The 19,797-nt window shown below is 35.5% G+C and overlaps 1 protein-coding gene and 1 non-coding gene across 4 annotated transcripts in view; one reads left to right on the top strand and one right to left on the bottom strand.

The window, feature by feature from the left end:
- The window catches only part of SEMA3D (semaphorin 3D), a 224,489-nt gene that overhangs the window by 101,840 nt on the left and 102,852 nt on the right, over positions 1-19,797 (top strand). For all 3 annotated transcript variants that reach the window (XM_055590094.1, XM_055590096.1, XM_055590095.1), the window contains one exon: positions 867-1,027. In XM_055590094.1, coding sequence (XP_055446069.1) covers positions 867-1,027 — 161 coding nt within the window. The remainder of the gene's footprint in view (positions 1-866; positions 1,028-19,797) is intronic.
- LOC129659778 (U6 spliceosomal RNA) lies at positions 15,299-15,403 on the bottom strand. Its single transcript, XR_008718247.1, has one exon. It is a non-coding gene; the product is annotated as a U6 spliceosomal RNA (small nuclear RNA).

Below are 19,797 nucleotides of genomic sequence, written 5' to 3' on the forward strand. Positions count from 1 at the left end.
TTTGTGACTTTAGGGCATGTGGCTTCATCTTGATGGAATTAAACACCTTCATTTATAAAATCATAAATTGGCGTAAATGAACTTTTAAGGTCCCTTCTCACTTTATAATTCTGATTCCATCACTGGTTCAGGATCACGTCTCCTTCAGAATTCATTACTTCTACGTTTACATCTTCCTGTATATGTGAACTTTGTGTGTGCATGCTCAGTCATGTCCAACTCTTTGTGACCATGTGGACTGTAGCCTGTCAGGCTCCCTGTTCATGGAATTCTCCAGGCAATAATACTGGAGTGGGTTGCCATGCCCTCCTCCAGGGCATCTTTCTGACCCCGAGGATCTTTATGACCCAGGAATCGGACCAGTGTCTCCTGCATTTCCTGCATTGCAGGCGGATTCTTTACCACTGAGCCACTGGGAACTAGGCAGTGTGTAATCTTCCAAACATGGATATCATAAAAAGTAGAAGGGCAAAAAAAATGGCTGAGATTTATCATGTACTTAGTTGGCTGCTTCCTTTGTGCATATTGGTCATTTGATCAGTTTACAAATCTTACTGTAGCTAGATGCATTAATTTATAACTTAAGAAAGCAAACAGGGTTGTGAAAAATTTTGTATTTATTGCTTTTCTTCTAACATGTTTTGTATTTATTTTGATGATAATATAAACGCATCAATAAAATAGAAGTATAAGTTGAATCTTTCTAAACAAGTGTGTGCTAAAATCTGTCTGTGGTTTGCATATATCTAACTTGGAATTTTCATGATGTATATATGCATTTATAAAGTGAAATGGTGTGTGTATGGAAGCAAATAAATATTTTGCTTAATAAGAATTTTTTTTCTATCCTTTTTATTTTCCCATAGACTTGCTGCTTTCAAATAGCTGTATTCCTTTTTTGGGCTCATCAGAAGGACTGGATTTCCAAACTATTCTGTTAGATGAGGAGAGGGGCAGGCTGCTCCTGGGAGCCAAGGACCACATCTTCTTGCTCAGTCTGGTTGACTTAAACAAAAATTTTAAGAAGGTCAGTTTATTTCTGTCTAGTTGATTGGATGCATTTATTTTCATCTATGCCCCTTTCCTTCTCTTCTGTTTTAAGTGATTCAGCATCAAATGCAGTAGGTCTTGTGCATGTCAAAAAAGAACATATTAAAAGAACGTATTAAAATAAAAGAAAAGAAAAGAACGTATTGCCTCTGATACATATTTCTGGATTTTATGGATTTAAGCACATATGCATGCTTTTTGTTAACAGTGAGTATAATACTAAAACCTTTGAAAATATGAATGAAAGGTATGAAAAGTTAATAAATGGATGCTAACAGAAATTCAAAGTTTTAGACTGAAAAACTGGAAATAAGTTATTCATGAAGTATTAATATTTATATCTGTAGCAATTATTATAAATTTTTAATTTTCAGTGAACACATAAGCATACTTTAAAATGATAGTATGACTCTGGTAGCATTTTAAACCACACTGTCTTCTCCACATTCTAATTTTACATTTAAACAGGTTTCTTCTATGAATTACTCACATTCAGATAGTAAGGATGAACAATGCCTCAATTATGGGCTCATTAACAACAATCTTACCACTTAAAGAAATATATACTCAAAACTGAAAAGCAATTACTATTGTATCCTACATTTTCAGCTAGCATTGTGATACACAAAGCAAGGACGGCCACACTGTCTTAATTATTATTAACTAGTATTGTAACTTAGTAAATATCAATATCTATGCAAAAAAAATGGATACCAAGACTAGAGGAGTTGAAGGACTAATGAGAAGACATATGATCATTCTGCATCTGTAAGGTATATGTGGTTGTTTTTTCTTTCTCTTCTTTTCCATAAGAAATACTATTGCAAAAGAAATACTAGGAACCATTGCAAGGTTTCAGGTCAGTAGTTCCCAATACTGTATTCTTGCCTGGAGAAGTCCATGGACAGAGGAGTCTGGTGGGCTACAGTCCACAGGGATGCAAAGAGTTGGACACAACTGAAGCGACTTAGCATGTACACGCTGAGTTAATAGAGACTTCATCCCATTCAGAAAGAGTTATTTATAGGTCACTCTTGGACTTTGAAGCTTCACATAGCTTTCACCTACAATGACCACTTTAACTTAACCTTCTAATTATGAGGCACTTTTAATAACTAAATATCAGTTTTTTCACTATTTGAATATTATCAGCACTAAGAGTTTTAGTCTACATAGGCAAAATATTTGTCACCATATGCGTTACTATTGCTTAATGAGCACCTGCATTAGAAATATTGTTTTTGCTCTTTTAATCATTTAAGTAGTACATTTTTAAGTAGTACTTCCACACATTTTGAGGCCCACCAAAGGAAAAGGAATTTTTTTTTAATAAATGCTCAGGTATGGTAAAGAAATAATCTTTGAATGCCGATGTATGTGTGCCTTTTGTGTAATCTGTGTTTCTAGAAGAATGAGCGCTACAGTATTGCCAATAGTTCTTGACTTGTGTCAGTCCAAACACACAAACTCATAAGGTTATCTTATTTTTTAAGATGAGTATTATTCTATAGCCTAGATATTGTTTATAGTAAGATAAAATAAACAGTCGTGTGGTAGAATTTGAAAAAACTTACCTTTAATTCTGCCATTAAAGCTTCATTCCATTTATTCCTTTTTAAAAAATATTTATTTATTTGGCTGTCTGGTCTTAGCTGTGGCACATGTAATCTTTAGTTGTGGTGTGTGAACTCTTAGTTGCGACATGTGGGATCTAATTCCCCAACATTGGGATTGAACCTGGACCTCCTGCATTGATAGCATGGAGTCTTAGCTCCATGCTATGGGAATTCCCTTATATAATAACTGGGAAGTCCCCCAGTTCTTCTTAAGGGTGTATTTTTTCCGTTAGGAGTATGAGTACTTAAAAAAATTCCTAGGAGAGGTTATGGATAATATCAACTAGTATCTCAACATCAGTAAATACCTTTATGGCTCTTCTTATGAAAGAGGCCAAAGGAAATCTTCAACTTTGCGGTTTTGTTTTAAAAGACACTACATAGCTAACAAAGCATTTTTCCAAATATGTCTCAGTCCTAGAATAATAACAAAAAGCTATTCATACTTTTAAGGGAATTTGTTCTGGTGCTGTTCTCTGCCTTCAGAGATTGGAAAGGATTGGAAGAATAAGTCCATTTATCTGAACTGAGTGTATTAGATCATTGCTTAAAATAAATTCTGATAGCTAACTTCCTCCTCTGGCTATTTTAAGCAAAACTCTCTTTGGCTATATTCCATGCTTGAAATGTGTTAATATCTAATAAAATAAATGTTTATGAAATATTGATTTCCCTTATGATGTTATTGAAATAAATGGTCATTTGAACATACTATAAAAGTAGGGTCTATACTAGAGACTTTCTGTTTAACTGACATTTATCTTTGTAAAATGAACAATTCATAAAGAGGTTAGGTATGCAAAGGTAAGAATTTATGTTTTTATAGGTATCCACCTTTAAAATTTATATAAATCATGTCAATTCTAAAAGGTTCTTACCCCACGGTAGCAAGTAAGTGTCAAGATGTAGTAGTTGAGCAGTGTTTAGACCTATGTGGTTTGCGTTGGCTCAGTGCCCCTCAGCAAAAATCCAGACTCCTCTGTGGAAGAAACCACACATGCTGGGACTCTGTGGGGCTGAAGGATTTCCTTTGTATTCTTTATAGAGTAAAGCAATCTACAACACATAATTGAGCTCTGAGTGACTGGTTGGGAATTTTTTCCTCTGGGAAATTTAAAAAGAAATTGTGTAGAAAGTATCCAGTTAGAGTATCAAAATTTAGGATATCTGTTTATTTGAACTTTTTGTACAAACAAGGCTGTACCTACTGAAATAACAGCCATTGTCATTTCATATTTGCCATAAGAATTTAGATTGGAATCACTAAAAATAGTAGCAAAAAGTCATTTCATCATAAATATTTAATAATATTCTTCTTTTGATCTTAACTCTGTTCAGACTAGATTTTTGAGTCATATAATAAATGAGGCAGGTATATGAACGGGGCAGGTATATGATCAATAACCTTTGAGAAAATAGCCGTAGAAGGAGAAACTCGAAATTAGACCTTTCAGGGCATTTCTTCTATCTAGAAAGTCAAAATTAAGTAGACTGAATTTTTTTTCAAATTCTGACATTTAGATAAGAGGGCTAAGCAATCCTTTTTTTTTTTTTTTTAATTTCTACAGAGACATAATAGACTTAAAGGCAAGTATAAGCATTACCAGGGACATAATATCCCAGAATTTAAGGAGGCTTTTTCTAGAGTTGATCTGTTGTTGTTTAGTTGCTAAGTTGTGTCTGACTCTTTGCAACCACATGGACTGTAGCTCACCAGGCTCCTCTGTCCATGGGATTTCCCAGGCAAAGAATACTGGAATGGGTTGCCATTTCCTTCTCTAGAGGATCTTCCCAACCCAGGGATTGAACCCACATCTCCTTTATTGGCAGGTGGCTTCTTTACCATTGAGCCACCAGGGAAGCCTGTAGAGTTGGTCCATTAGTCCTCTATTTAGTTCAGAAATGTGAATTTCTGTGAATTTCTCTCAGAAGGCTTGAGACAGATTATGCACATTGACTTGATATTCCTTTCCCCCAACACTAGATCAAAATGGAGCAATCAGATCCATTCAGAAGGGATCCCATTCCAAGGGCAGAGATCTGGATCTATATTTAATCACTCCCATTAGTTTTGTTGTAAGTTGAGTTCTCCCAGAGGCCAACTGTGAGATGAAGATTAGCTTATAGAGTATTTGCAAGGGAGGGTTTTTTGGGATCAACACACATGAGGGCATCACTTAGGAAGTAGCATTAGACAAAGGGAGAAACAAGCTCTGATGCAGTCTGAACAAAAGCCTCAGCTGACAGACCATGATGATAGGGTAGCAAACATTTCAATATTTTCATCTAGTGTAAGTGATAATACCATTTTTCAGCTTCATTTATCTAGTAAAAGAGAATATCCATTTTTCTCCCTATCACATCCATTCACCATGACCATTTATGTTATCTCTTAGAAAAATAAAAATCTGATCATATTTCTTCTCTGTTTATAGACTTCTGGCAGTTCTCGATTTCCAAGGAACTTGCATATACTTCAGGATTCTGTTGACTGCTAAGTCCTTCCCATCCATTTCTACCCTGTTTCCAGTCTCCTTTTTACCCACTCTTCCTTGTTCCCTCACTAGCATTTTACTTTTTTTGCCTCTTTCTCTTTCTTTCACTCTAACTGCCATATTAGTTCCTTCCAAAATAATTCAAGTTTTGTACTTTGCTACAATTTCCTGAAATTGCCATTCACTTTCTTTCTCATCTCACTCTTCATTTTTTTCTTTTTTTTAATTTTAATTTTATTTTATTTTATTTTTAAAACCTGAAAAGGCATCTATCTAATTTTACTCTTTTACTGCATCCTGTTATCCAAGGGTTCCTCATCCTCAGGAGACATAACTATCTCTGTGTTTACTAGAACATTTTATATATTTGTTGTTGTTCAGTCACTCAGTCATGTCCAACTCTTTGCAGTCCCATGGACTGCAGAATGCCAGGCTTCCCTGTCCTTCACCATCTCCTGGTGCTTGCTCAAACTTATGTCCATTGAGTTGGTGATGCCATCCAACCCTCTTATCCTCTATTATCCTCTTCTCCTCCTGCCTTCAAACTTTCCCAGCATTAAGGTCTTTTCTAATGAGTTGGCTCTTTGCATCAGGTGGCCAAGTATTAGAGCTTCAGCATCAGTCCTTCCAATGATGTTTCAGGACTGATTTCCTTAAGGATTGACTGGTTTGATCTCCTTGCAGTCCAAGCAACTCTCAAAATTCTCCAACACCACAGTTCAAAAAGCATCTCTTCTTTGGTGCTTAGCCTTCTTTATGTTCCAGCTCTCCCATCCATACATGACTACTGGAAAAACCATAGCTTTGACTATACAGAGGTTTGTCAGCAAAGTGATGTCTCTGCTTTTAATACACTGTCTAGGTTTGTCATAGCTTTTCTTCCAAGGAGCAAGCATCTTTTAATTTCATGATCGTAGTCGCCATCTGTAGTGATTTTGCAGTACAAGAAAATGAAGTCTGTCACTGTTTCCATTGTTTCCCCATCTATTTGCCATGAAGTGATGAGACCAGATACCATGATCTTAGGTTATCAAATGTTAAGTTTTAAGCCAGCTTTTTAACTCTCCTCTTTCATCTTCATTAAGAGACTCTTTTGTTCCTCTTCACTTTCTGCCATAAGGACGGTGTCATCTGCATATCTGAGGTTATTGATGTTTCTCCCAGCAATCTTGATACCAGCTTATGCTTCATCCAGCCTGGCATGTCCCATTACGTACTCTGCATATAATTTAGATAGGCAGGGTGACAGTATACAGCCTTGACGTACTCCTTTCCCAATTTTGAACCAATCTGTTGTTCTATGTCCAGTTCTAACTGTTGGTTTTTTACCTGCATATAGGTTTTGCAAGATGCAGGTAGGGTGATATGGTATTCTTATCTCCTTAAAAATTCTCCAAAGTTTGTTGTGATCCACACAGTGTCAAATGTCCTATCTGATAAAGCTATTATCATCCATTTGTATAAATATATCCCCCTTTTAATAATACACTCCTTGAGTGGGGGAACTATTTTACATGCACTTTTGAGTCTCCTTTAAACACTGTACAGTGTCTTACCCATCATTTCAGTTCAGTTCAGTTCAGTTCAGTTCAGTCTCTCAGTCGTGTCCGACTCTTTGCGACCCCATAAATCGCAGCATGCCAGGCCTCCCTGTCCATCACCAACTCCTGGAGTTCACTCAGACTCATGTCCATCGAGTCAGTGATGCCATCCAGCCATCTCATCCTCTTACCCATAAAGAATACTAAATAATGTTTCCTCATTTTTTTTTTTGAGTTGGTAATTTTGTTATCTTCTTTTGAATGTGAGACCAATATATTACTCTTTAATCAATTAGTTGCTTTCAGCTTAAAAGTCACCTTACTTGGGCTGGTTAAAAAAAAAATAAATAAGAAGACTTATTAAACTATAGAAAAAGAGTGTCTAGAGTTTGAGTGGCTATATAAAAGGTAATATCATCTACTTAGCAATAATATGAATGATCTGGTTCTTTCTGTGTCTTCTGTCTGCCGTCACTGGTGTTGGCATTATCCTTAGGTTTGTAGAAAGGTGGCTGTAGCAGTTTCATGGGCCACATCCAGACAAGGGAATACAAAAGAATAAAAAACCATTACTTACTATGTCTCATTCTTAGGAGCAAGGAAACCTTTTAAAGAATTCTGCCTTGCATCTCCTTGGCCTAAGCATGTCAATTCTAAATCTTATACTTGAAAGAGGGTTGGGGAAACTATGATTTGCTTACATCAGCCAGCTGCTTTAGATGGAAGACATGTTCACAAATCGGTCACTTTACAGACATGGAGGAGAAAGCAAGTTATTTGAAAAAAATAATTTTCTTAGGGGAATTTTCTTATTATTAACATAGATTTCCATAGGTAAACATGAAAGTTTTCTCAGATAATCAAAGACTGTGTATTTTCTCTTTGGAGGAAGTTATAAAGATTAGCTAGTTCTACAAGGAAATTATCTGGAAGGATTTATTTTTCTTTCAGGAGATATCTTGGAAAATATTCACTGCAAGTAAAAATCCTTGAAATAATTTATTTTTCTCCACACTGTATGGTAAAAAATGAAAAACCTGCTAACCTTTACAAATACTTCTCTTGCTTATGTAAGAGTTCATTTGCCTCTATAAAACTTCTCTATGGTTATTTAATCTAAGCTTTTAAAATCTAATCCACTGCAGTTTTTTTTCAAATCTGCTGATATCCTGTAAGTTTTTTCCCTACAATATTGTTAACTGTTGTTTGGGTGATACAGTCAGTAGGGACTACATTACAATTTAACTCAGAGAATTAAAGACTATATCATTATTGTATAGTACTAGATTTTCACATTATACACTAAATATTTAATGTACAGATAACATATTTTTTTAACAAATCAAGTAAGTAGACTTAACTTAAGAATCCTTGGGAATATGACCTAATGGAATTATATCTAAACTAATTTTGGCTTGAATGATTTTGTGTTGAAACCTATTATATGTATTTGTAGAAGTAAAACTTGGAATAATTTTTAGTAACTGAACTTTGAATAATTTTTTCTTTTGGCCTTCTACCTAAGTCAGTTTTTTTTTGTTTTTTTTTTTTTTGTTTTTTTTTTTATCTTTTTCATAGAAAACTTTGAGTGTCTATTATTGGTGCTAAGAACGTGGTGTGAATGCATGCTAAGTTGCTTCTATTGTGTCTGACTCTTTGCGACCGTATGGACTATAGCCATAGGATGGGAAAAACATGTTTGAGAAATGGGGTAGAAAAAAATCATTTCTTCCCTCCACATGTAAATTTCTCATGTGTGCATGCTAAGTTGCTTCAGTCATGCCAGACTCTGTGATCCTATGGACTATAGCCCACCAGGCTCCTCTGTCCATGGGGTTCTCTAGGCAAGAATACTGGAGTGGGTTGTCATGCCCTCTTCCTGGGGGTCTTCCCAACCCAGGAATCAAACTTTCCTCTCTTAACATATGCATTGGCAGTTGCGTTCTTTACCTCTAGCGCCACCTGTGGCCTCAGTTAAACTAAATTTCTCTGCCCTAACCCTTAACCTATCCCATCTCTAGAGTCAGAGGAATTTTAATATAGTCCTTGAAAAAGGTGGTCAACTGCAGACAGACATTTATATCCATTTATCATTCATTTATAAGTGATGCGTGAGAAACCTGTTCAGTGTAGACATCATAATAATGAAAGTGTTTGACAGTTGTACTGTATGGTTTAAGGACCTGTGGCTTCTAAACAAATTATCCTAAACTACACAGTATCTGTCACTTTGACTACAAATAAACATTTTCCACCTCAGCCAGCCTTAAGTAGTTCTAGCAATAATTCATGTAAAATCCAGAGCTCTCTCTATTGTAAACTTTAGCAGTAATATATACAAGCTAAAAGTCTCTCATTCTCTCTTCTCACTCTTTCTTTTTAATGGAATCATAGTTGACAGTAAAAAAAAAAAAAAAATCCAATACTCTGTTTGGTTATGTTATTTAGTTGGCTTCTTGACTTAATGAATTGTTGGGATCCTTCTATCTGAAAATGTAACTCATTTTGGAAGCAGTTCAAACCATGCTTGGGTGGAGTTAGTCTCTAAACCAGGATGTAAGCAGAAAGGTCACAAAGGGAATGATTTATTAAACTAAGTACTGCCTTTGTATCTAATGAAGCATTTTTTTCTTGGTTTTATTTTGTTTTCTCTCTTTTTTTTTCCAAGTAGGCTATAGAGGCCAATCAATAGACCAATGAGAAACAAGCTTACTCTGAAACTACAGTTATTATTTATTTCACCTGCTAATCTAACAGCAACTGTTATGTCAACTCATGGAGCATAATAATAAGCAACTTTATGTTACCTCCCACAGTCCATTTCAATCTACTCTGTGGGACTCGGTTTTCTCCCTGGACCTGTCTGACTTCAGCAGACCCCATCGCTTTCCAGGTCACTTTTGGGCAGTCCACAATTGTTACCCAGCAGTTAAAAGGTCCATTCTCATATAACAGAGCATTCAACCTCATTTAAAATTCTCCCTGTTTGGGCATGCCATGGGAGGGAGGGCAGGCTCTCAAGTAGGGAGAAATTTAGAGGCTTCTTCACTCCTGACTCTACTTAACACCCCTCCTCTTTTGTCAGCTGTTGCACTCAGTGTCTGTCCCTCTAGTGTCATATCAGAAGGAGGGGAGAGGAAAGGGGTTCAGGGAAGTACCTTTTGCCATTACCAGAGAGACCCCATTTCTCATCTGTCTGGCCTTGTCAGACGTTAAAGGGTGATTTTTCTTTCATAAGCACCATTGTGAGTTTCTGGAGTTTCTTCTCTTGCAGTTCTCTGGATACAAGTGACTGTATTTCTGTTCTAACCAGTGTGTCCTGATTCTGTATCCTGAAGCAGGTTGCAGTTCCATCAAGTGTTAACTTCTAAAGTCTTTTCAATCTATAGTCTTGAATAGGATCAAGGGGACCTCATGCCCTCCCATTTTTGCATAAGCATGGCTCCCACCTGTCCCCTAGGAAACTGTCATGTGTATTTTCCTGGACACACTCTGGAATTTCAGGTTGATATCAGTATGGCCCCTGAGCCTGGCCTCTGCTTCTGCTGCAACCTGTCAGTCTCTCTCATTCTTTACACGTTCATCCATAATGTCCCACAGCAGTGTGTTTAACAGCTAGTGGATCTTCAGTCATGTTTGACTCTTTGTGACCCTATGGACTGTAACCTGCCAGTCTCTTCTGTCCATGGGATTCTTCAGGCAAGAATACTGGAGTGGCTTGCCATTTCCTCCTCCAGGGGGTCTTCCAGACCCAAGGATTGAACCTGTGTCTCTTATGTCTCCTGCATTGACTGGTGGATTCTGTACCATTAGTGCCACCTGGGAAGCCCCTAGTACATCTTGAGGTGCCATCAAAGCTGATTCCCTGGCATCTACTCCTCACCCTAGGGCTTATAAGACACATGATACATCTATCTCAGAGAAAATATCCTTCTCAAGGGAAAAGAAAAAGCTTTCTAATCTCCAGGATCCAACTATTTTATAGCTCGAACATAGGCATTCTATATGATTCTTGGCCACCTACTTTGAAGATTTTTGCATCCTGAGCTAACATGTCATTTTCAATTTTTTATCAGCTAAAATTTCTTTTTTAACATCTTGCTCTACTAAGTCATAAAATGAGCTTTCAAAAGAATGTTGCTTTACCTCCAAATGAAACAGGCAAGCTTATTGTATATCATTCCTGATGTATACACTCTAGAATTTTATGAATAATGGAGAATGTCAGTATCCTTATTAGAATTTACATTTTGGATAGTAATAGCCTTATTCAAAACATTTGCTGTTTTACATCTTGTTGCCCATATTTTTCAATAGTATTTCTGTTGGGTTCTAGAAAAGCTAAGCCATAACTGAGAAGCTAATAAATGAGAGTTTAGGACATGCAATGATTCATTTTTAAATAAGCTAAACATTAATCTTCAAATAGTTTAAATTCACTTTGAGACAGTACTTATCTTTTTCCCTTATTATTTAATTAATTAAAAATATTTTATCTTAAAACTGACATGTGTCAAAATTAAATGCTGTACATAAAATGTTTGAAGAATTGCTATGTTATCTAATCAAAAGTGAAGATTGTTAACCGAGCCCCAACAGAAACCTATTAGCTAAATTTACAGGGTTGAAGGCAGAAGCAGTTCAAAACTTAAAAATTTTTTATGTTCAATGTAGTTGATGTTTGTTTTTATTGTAAAAAGCACTAAATATGTTTCTGGCAGAATAAAAGGAACTTTTCCTATGGGTTTTAAAATGAGAGAGCAATATATCAAAGCAATATAAATTTTATAGCCTACCTAAGAGGACTCCATATTTTTATGGAATAACTTGAGACAGTTTCATTTCACCTTGCTAAAGTTAGATCCCTAGTTATGAACTTTAGATTCTTTCAGTTATTTAACCAAAAAATATTCAAAACTATTTAAAAGGAAACATTAAAGATAAAACCCTTAAAAGCTAGAACTCAGACACTCTAAGAAGCTTGACTTTCTTTTTTAGCTTATTGTTCATAGTCATTCCATGTTTATAAATGTGACAGTTTTTTTCTTTTTCCTAACAACCATAATGTAGTTTTGTATTATTTTTTCCTTATTTAACATGAAAACGAGGTATGTAATTACAAAAGTTAGACTACTTGAAATTTATCAAACTATGCTTCTGTTATTAAGCACTTTGATTAGAAAAATAATAATTAGTTTATAATTTTAACTACAGTAATTTTCAGTGGAATATTTAAACACCTTTTTTTGTATAGCATGAAAGGAATTTATTTCCCTTTCCTTAGGGAAGCCTAAAACAGGAGGGTTTCTCATACATGGGGATCCTGTACTTGCTTACTTTATATTGAGTATAGGCAGAAATGCTTTTATAAATCAGAGTGACCTTCTGACTCTATTTCATTAACTCATTTCATGGCTGAATAAGACATTCTCATCTAATGTGTGACCCTGGAAGTCTATTATTTAGGGGGAAAGACTCAGAATAAATAACTTCTCATTTAAAATCAAGTTATTGATGAAAGAAAATTGCCGCTCTTTTCTCAGTTAATACTTGAAATAAAGAAAATATAAACCCTTGGAAACCATGTGGACATCCCAATAAATTAAGTTTTGGTATAAGGCGCCCTGCTTAGTTTCATGGTGATTAATCTGCTCCTATTGCCTGCAGAACACATGCTGTCTAGTCATCAGAGGTGGAACAATTGCCTCGTTCATGGATGGGCTGGCTCCCCCGCCCGGGTGCTGATGTGCAGGTCCCATCTGGTCACTGTAATGGACTGTCAGGATGTTGTCAGACTGCTCAGACCTCGGCCAGAACTCTGACAAGAACTCTTTCTCTGTCTCCAGTTTTACAGGAAACTGTGTAGATCACGTTTCAATAATTTTTAAGTACTTATTCTGTATGCGAAGCTGTGCCAGGTGCTAAAGAGGGTAGAAAGGAAAAGTGATGTCCCTGGTCACTCAGTATCAGTGGTTACTTAACTTTAATGAGTCATATACTTGTTGAAGAAGATAATGGAGTCTGTGACTTGTATTCCTTACAAAATTTTGGAATCTATCCACAGTTGTAATTGCACCACAAATTCAAAATTACCAACCTATCTGTGGATTTCTTAAATTTCCTTTTAATTTGTATAATACAAAAGCTAATTCTGCAGATAATACTAAGATAACAGTTGAAAGCACAGCATTAGCTGCTAACAAGTGATGCAGTAGAGACTTGAACTCCTGTCTTGCGAGTCCACTGCAGTTCATTGCTCTTTATGCCAGGCAAAGGTCCCAAGCTTAATCTGTTTGCAGAAAGAAAGGGGCAGATGGATGTGATAAACATGAGTGTATTGGAATTCAGAAGTAGGCAGTAGAAGAAAACTAAATGTATTGGTAAAAGAGGCTTTGAGCTGAGTCCTAAAACAGGAAAGGGAAAGACAGTTCTTACCTAAGACTTACTTCATGATGAAAGCTGTGTGCCCAGATTAGACCCAAAACTTAAGAATTTAAACTTCCCCTCCTGTAACAGTTTCTATCCTAGCCAGTTTGAGTTCTGTGAGCTTCACCGCTGGCCCTCCTGACTTTATATTCAACACTTTGTTCTTTCAGCTTAGGTCTCCTACCTCTCTTATGTCCTGGGAACCCAGACTCTGGAGTAGTCACTGCTCCCTCGATAGTTCATATCCTTGTATTATACAGCATTTAGAACAGCATTTTCCCAACTTTTTTATAACCATTCAAAAACTTGGCTCATGTTCTTTAACAGAGATGGCCACTTGAATTTTTAAGACTGAAATTTTGTCTTTAATTAGATTTTATGAACAAGTTGTAACTTCCTCTTGGTATTCCATTCAGTTCTTTTGACATCTCTAAATTAGGGCAAAGGGCATTTGACTGACCTTGCACTTGCTAACTTGAGTCAATTAAATTGCTTCTCCAAAGATGAAACAAACAGCAGATATAATTAGCATTTCCTTAGGATGTTGTTATAAGGCCTTATCATTATTTGAATGTTTCTGTAACTTGCCTAGGATTAAAGAATTAAAAATAAAGTGCCTGACATTTCACCTTACTAAGTGATAACTCTTAATAAGTTATATAGCTTATGAATGAAACTGTAATTGTTAGAGACATTGCAGCATTTTACTGTGAGCTCCTCCTGCCTATTTGTATTCAAAGTGAAGTAAATATGCTTCAAAAAAAAAAAGCAAATCATTTTGGATTTTGGAAAGAGATAAGCAAATATAATTTGCTTATGATTGTGTACAACTGTGCTCATTTCATATGCTAGCAAGGTAATGCTCAAAATCCTTCAAGCTAGGCTTCAGCAGTACATGAACCATGAACTTCCAGATGTACAAGGTGGATTTAGAAAAGGTAGAAGAAACAGAGATCAAATTGCCAACATCTGTTGGATCATATAAAAAGCAAGGGGATTCCAGAAAAACATCTACTTCTGCTTCATTGACTATACTAAAGCCTTTGACTGTGGATCACAACAAACTGTGGAAAATTCTTAAATAGATGGAAATACCAGACCACTTTACCAGACCACATTACCTGCCTGAGAAACCTGTATACAGGACAAGAAGCAACAGTTAGAACCAGACATGGAACACAGATTGGTTCAAAATTGGGAAAGGAGTTCATCAAAGATGTATATTCTTATCCTGCTTGTTTAACGTGTATGCAGAGTACATCATGCTAAATGCAAGACTGGATTAATCACAAACTGGAATCAAGATTGCAGGGAGAAATATTAACAACCTCAGATATGCAGATGATACCCTTCTAATGGCAGAAAGCAAAGAGGAGTTAAAGAGCCTCTTGATGAGAGTGAAAGAAGAGAGTGGAAAAGCTGGCCTAAAACTGAATATTCAAAAACTAATATCATGGCACCCAGTCCCATCACTTCATGGCAAATACATGGTGGAAAAGTAGAAACAGTGGCAGATTTTATTTTCTTGAGCTCCAAAATCACTGCAGACAGTGACTGCAGCCACAAAATTAAAAGACACTTGCTCCTTGGAAGAACAGCTGTGACAAACCTAGACAGCGTATTAAGAATTAGAGACAACACTTTGCTGACAAAGGTTCGTCTACTCAAAGCTATGGTTTTTCCAGTAGTCATGTATGGATGTGAGAGTTGTACCATAAAGAAGGCTGAGTGCCAAAGAATTGATGCTTTTGACCTGTGGTGTTGGAAAAGACTCTTGAGATTCCCTTGAACAGCAAGGAGATCAAACCAGTCAATCCTAAAGGAAATCAACCCTAAATATTCATTGGAAGGACTGATGCTTGGAAAGATTGAGGGCAGGAGGAGAAGAGGGTAACAGGGGATAAGATAGTTGGATGGCATCACTTACTCAATGGACATGAGTTTGAACAAACTGTGGGAGATAGTGAAGGACAGGAAGAGAGGGAAGCCTGATGTGCTGCAGTCCGTGGAACTGCAAAGTCGGACACAACTCTGTGACTGAACAACAAAGCAAATAAAATCAACATAAGATTAATAGATCATAGGTTGTATTGTCTCTCTTCAGACTAGTAATCTATATTCTGTAAATCTGAAAGAAACAGATACATACCTGTTTGTACTCGTTTTTTAAAGAAATATGTAGCCCTTCACAAGGTTACATGTCATCCTTGTGCAGGGAGCATACTAATCTTTTCTATATCCTTCCAATTTTAGTATTTCAGTGTCAGGTGAACAGCAAAGGGGCTCAGCCATACATATACATGTATTCATCTATTCCCCATCTCCTAACAACTCAATTATTTTCCCTCCTTAGTAAAAATTCTTAAGTCACTGCATAGCCTCTGTGCTAAATTGCTCTGTCATGTCCAACTCTGCAACCCCATGGATCAAGGCTCCTCTGTCCATAGGATTTTCCAGGCAATACTGGAATAGGTTGACAAAGTGAGCACTAAAATATGTCTATTTAGAAGTTAGTATCAAATCCTTTCAAGTGTTACAGGCAGAGATGAATCTTTTGGAAGTGATCAATTTCAATTATGAAATACTTTGAAGACAACATAAGCATACTAACACGGTAAGTCAGTAAATTGTTGAATATGAAAACTAACTTATCAGACATACTTGTTTTAATACATTAACTCATAAATTATCATTTTCAAGTGGAGACATTTTATACAGTTATTTACTTCTCTTCTTTCCCATGTAGTTTTCTGTTATCGACTTGATCTCTAACATTAGCACTCAAATTAAAACCAATTTGCAACCCCTAATTATTTTGTAGTGGTTTAATTAGTAGTTTCACCCTAGGTAATTATGTTGAGAAAAATTCTTGGGCTCATCTGGATCCACAGAAAAGATCTGTTTGATTTCTGATGTCTGCCCTGCACATGGATAGAAAGATCAGCTTTGTACATATTTGAGATACTTCATGTGTAGGGTCCAAGGTCTGGAAGAGTACTCCCACCAAAATGAGAGCCTTAAGATCTGTGTCTGGTACATCATACAATGTTAGTTAAGAACTAGTGTTCTGTGGGAATATTTCTGAACAACTGAAAGAAGGCAGTTATGCAAGTAACATCTCAGTTTCTGGTATGCCTCTTCTTGATAAGTGAAAGAAAAATCCCTATGGTTAATTTTCTAAAGGAGTAATGACAACCGCATCAACTTTTAGAAATAGGGTATGTGTTTTCTTTGCCTTGCATATGCAGCTCTAAATATGGTATGATGCTGGATGTACAAAGCTCCAAAGTGCAAGAGAATGTGTATGTCATTTTACTGTTAATAAATTCAGTGAAGGTAGTGAGAGTATTAATAATCACTGCTGTAAAACTTTCCCATTACCTAATGATCAAGAGAGCCTTTTATAGAGATTGTGGACTTTGTATCTTCAAGTATGAGGTGTGATTTTTGTCTGAGCATGAGGCAGTTTCAAAGTATACTACCTGGGCTACTGAAATAATCTCAAGATCTCAGGTACTTCCTGGGCTTTTGTGTAAACCATGCTGATACTTGAAATTATATGTGAAATACTCTATCTCCAATCAGAATTAAAATCTCTGTCTCTCCCTTTATGTGTCTGTGAGTCTTTCTGTCTGTAGCTCTTTTTTTCTTACAGTTTTGTCCCCTCTGTATCTCTCTACACACACACATACACACACAAACATATTCAATTTGTCACATTATGTGCGCCACTTCAAAAGATAAATAAAAAACAAATACGTTACTTGAACATATTTCTGCCAACTCTCTGTATGTGTGGAAATTTTGTTTCTTTGGCTTCATTTTTATATTGAATTGCATGAAATTTTGCTGCTTTGTACTGGAGGAGGGCACGGCAACCCACTCCAGTATTCTTGCCTGGAGAATCCCCATGGACAGAGGAGCCTGGCGGACTACATACAGTCCATGGGGTTGCAAAGAGTCGGACATGACTGAGTAACTGAGCACAGCACAGCACATTGTTTATCAACAAGGGATCAAAGGGAATATTAAAAAAAAAAAAAAAAAAGAAACCTTATTCTAATGACCAGGTAGCAAGTAAAAGAAAATTTCACCATAAATGATAATTAAAATAATTACTTTAAAATATTGGCACAACTTCAGTGATCTTTTTTTCCTTTTAAGTAAATGCTTAGAGTCGGAAAGATAATCAGATATCTCCCAGATTGTTATTCTTAAAATAATTCTATTTGTGATTCCTAAATTCTTGACAGCAGTATGTCAAAATAAGCCAATATAATCTCAACAACTTTATTTTTACGTCTTGAATGTTTCCTTAAGAAGTAAAATTGTCTTTATGATACTATCTTAGAATTCCTGTGGAATAACAATAATGACCTAAGGATAATTTCTGTTTTTTAACAAGTTTTAGGCTTTATGGGATTGAAAGTGAATCATGAAAAGTGAGATAACATTTTGGGGAAAAATTCTGCTTTGTAAACAGACATTAGAAGATTTATTAATATTGGTTTTTGAAGTCCAACAAATTTTCAGTGCTTGAATATCTTTGTATAGCATTTATCCACTAATCAGAAACTCAGTTCTTGGAAGCTTGTCGTTTTAGTGTTAATTGCTTCATTTACTAGGGTGACATAATTCAGTTTAAAATTGTATGACTTAAAGTTAATAACTGAAAATGTACAACAAAACCATTTAAACATCTTTTAAAATTTGTGCCCCTTTACAAAGAGAAAAAAGAATCTTCAATTACTATTTTACTGGCAAGTCTTTAAGACACAATTAGAGCTGGAACTATTAAACTAAACTAAACTATTACATTAGAGTTGAAACTACAAGATCAAGTAATTTAAAACAATGGCTCAGAAGTCAGGACTGGTAGGGACTTTTTCCCCACATAGTGCTTCGAGGGCTCCCTGGGCATCCTGGCCCCATCCTCTGTGCTCCGTTCTCCCTAGGTTTATATCTCTGGTGGAAATGCCATTTCCCTGTTTACAGAACTGTCTTCCCGACTCATATCGTAGACCTCAGAGCCACACCTTACCAGGTATACAGAAGCCCTTTCATAGTTATGTGTTTAATGAACAAATAAGTAATGAACAGTAAGTAATCTGTGCTAACCTTGGAACTTTGATTTAGACTTCTAAAATGATAAAAAAAAAAGATTGCTTTCACATTTTGTCAGTCTTTAGATAACTCCTTTTTGAAGCTCCTATAAATATATTAAAAGCCAATTTTAGAAACATCATTTATCTCATAATTTACTTCAACTCAAGCACCCACTACACTGGTTTAAGGTAAAGGAGAGAACCCAGTGATGTTCTTCTTCTTTTTTTTAAAATCACACTTAATATGAAAAAAGTCCTGTATTTCCTTTTTTTGTGTGTGTGTGTAGTACTAATACCAGTAAGCTATTCAGGTCTGAACAAATCTACAAATATTTATTCTAAATTTATCTCTGAAATATGATTAAATCTGACCATCATATAAAACAGAAAAGAGCAAGATCTGACATACTGAAAGGATTCAAAGAAATATTAATCTAGATTAGAGACCAAACAAAATAAGCTAGTGATTAAACAAGTTGACACATTGTGGATATGCATTCCATGTACCATTTATTTTTATTCCAATGATGCAAAGTTATCCTTTGTAAAATCACTGTTACACAAAAGAATCAGCAAATATAGCTTTGCAGTATTGCAAGATGAAAGAATTCTTAAGATTGCACAGAGTGAATATATGTAACAATACTGAACTATATGCTTAAAATAACTAAGCTGATACATTTGATGTTATGCATATTTTATCACAATTAATAATAATAATAGCAAAATAAAAGATGATATCTTGAGCTTATAAGTTCAAATATGAAGCAAAGTTTCCATAAATTCAAGGTGTTATTCAAGGTGTTATTTTTAAAGGGGCAAGAAGTACACTCAGTTCAGTGTTTTTGCTGCTAGTGACTAAAAATAAAAATAAACAATAAAATAAAACAACTCGAAGAAACTCTCAAATTTCCTGATAGATACAGTGTTTTATTTTTGCTCTTCATATATTAATTGATTTAGGACTTCTTGATTTCACGTTGATGACAGACTGTTGTCTGTCATCTGGATTATGCATGGCCCATTTTGATTCATTTACTAATTTACATAATTAAAAACAGTTAAGAAATATACATCTGAAAACACACCATCCAGAACAAAAACTAAAATCTTTAATATCCTGTTTTGTTTTGTTTTTTACTGGTAATTTAATCATTTTCTTTTTACTAGTCTTAGATAATCATCTTTCTGAATCCTGTATTCATCACTCTTCTGCTTTTCTTTTTATGTATTTATTGTATGTACATACATACTTTAAAAGTGCCTTTTATTTTAGTTGTTTTCAATATTATTCTAAAGAGATTATGCTGTTGGTCATTTTGAGGAATATACTTTTTTCACTAATAATGAAATTGCTGAGGTTCATTCATACTGCTTTTCATTGCTGTAGTTCATTCATATTTCATTGCTGGCTGTGTTCAAAACCTCAGATATGCAGATGATACCACTCTAATGGCAGAAAACAAAGAGGAACTAAAGAGCCTCTTGATGAGGGTGAAGTAGGAGAGTGAAAATAAAAAAAGGCTTAAAACTAAATATTAAAAAAACTAAGATCATGGCATCT

Source organism: Bubalus kerabau, chromosome 8 (assembly GCF_029407905.1).
Source record: "Bubalus kerabau isolate K-KA32 ecotype Philippines breed swamp buffalo chromosome 8, PCC_UOA_SB_1v2, whole genome shotgun sequence".
Taxonomy (NCBI): domain Eukaryota; kingdom Metazoa; phylum Chordata; class Mammalia; order Artiodactyla; family Bovidae; genus Bubalus; species Bubalus kerabau.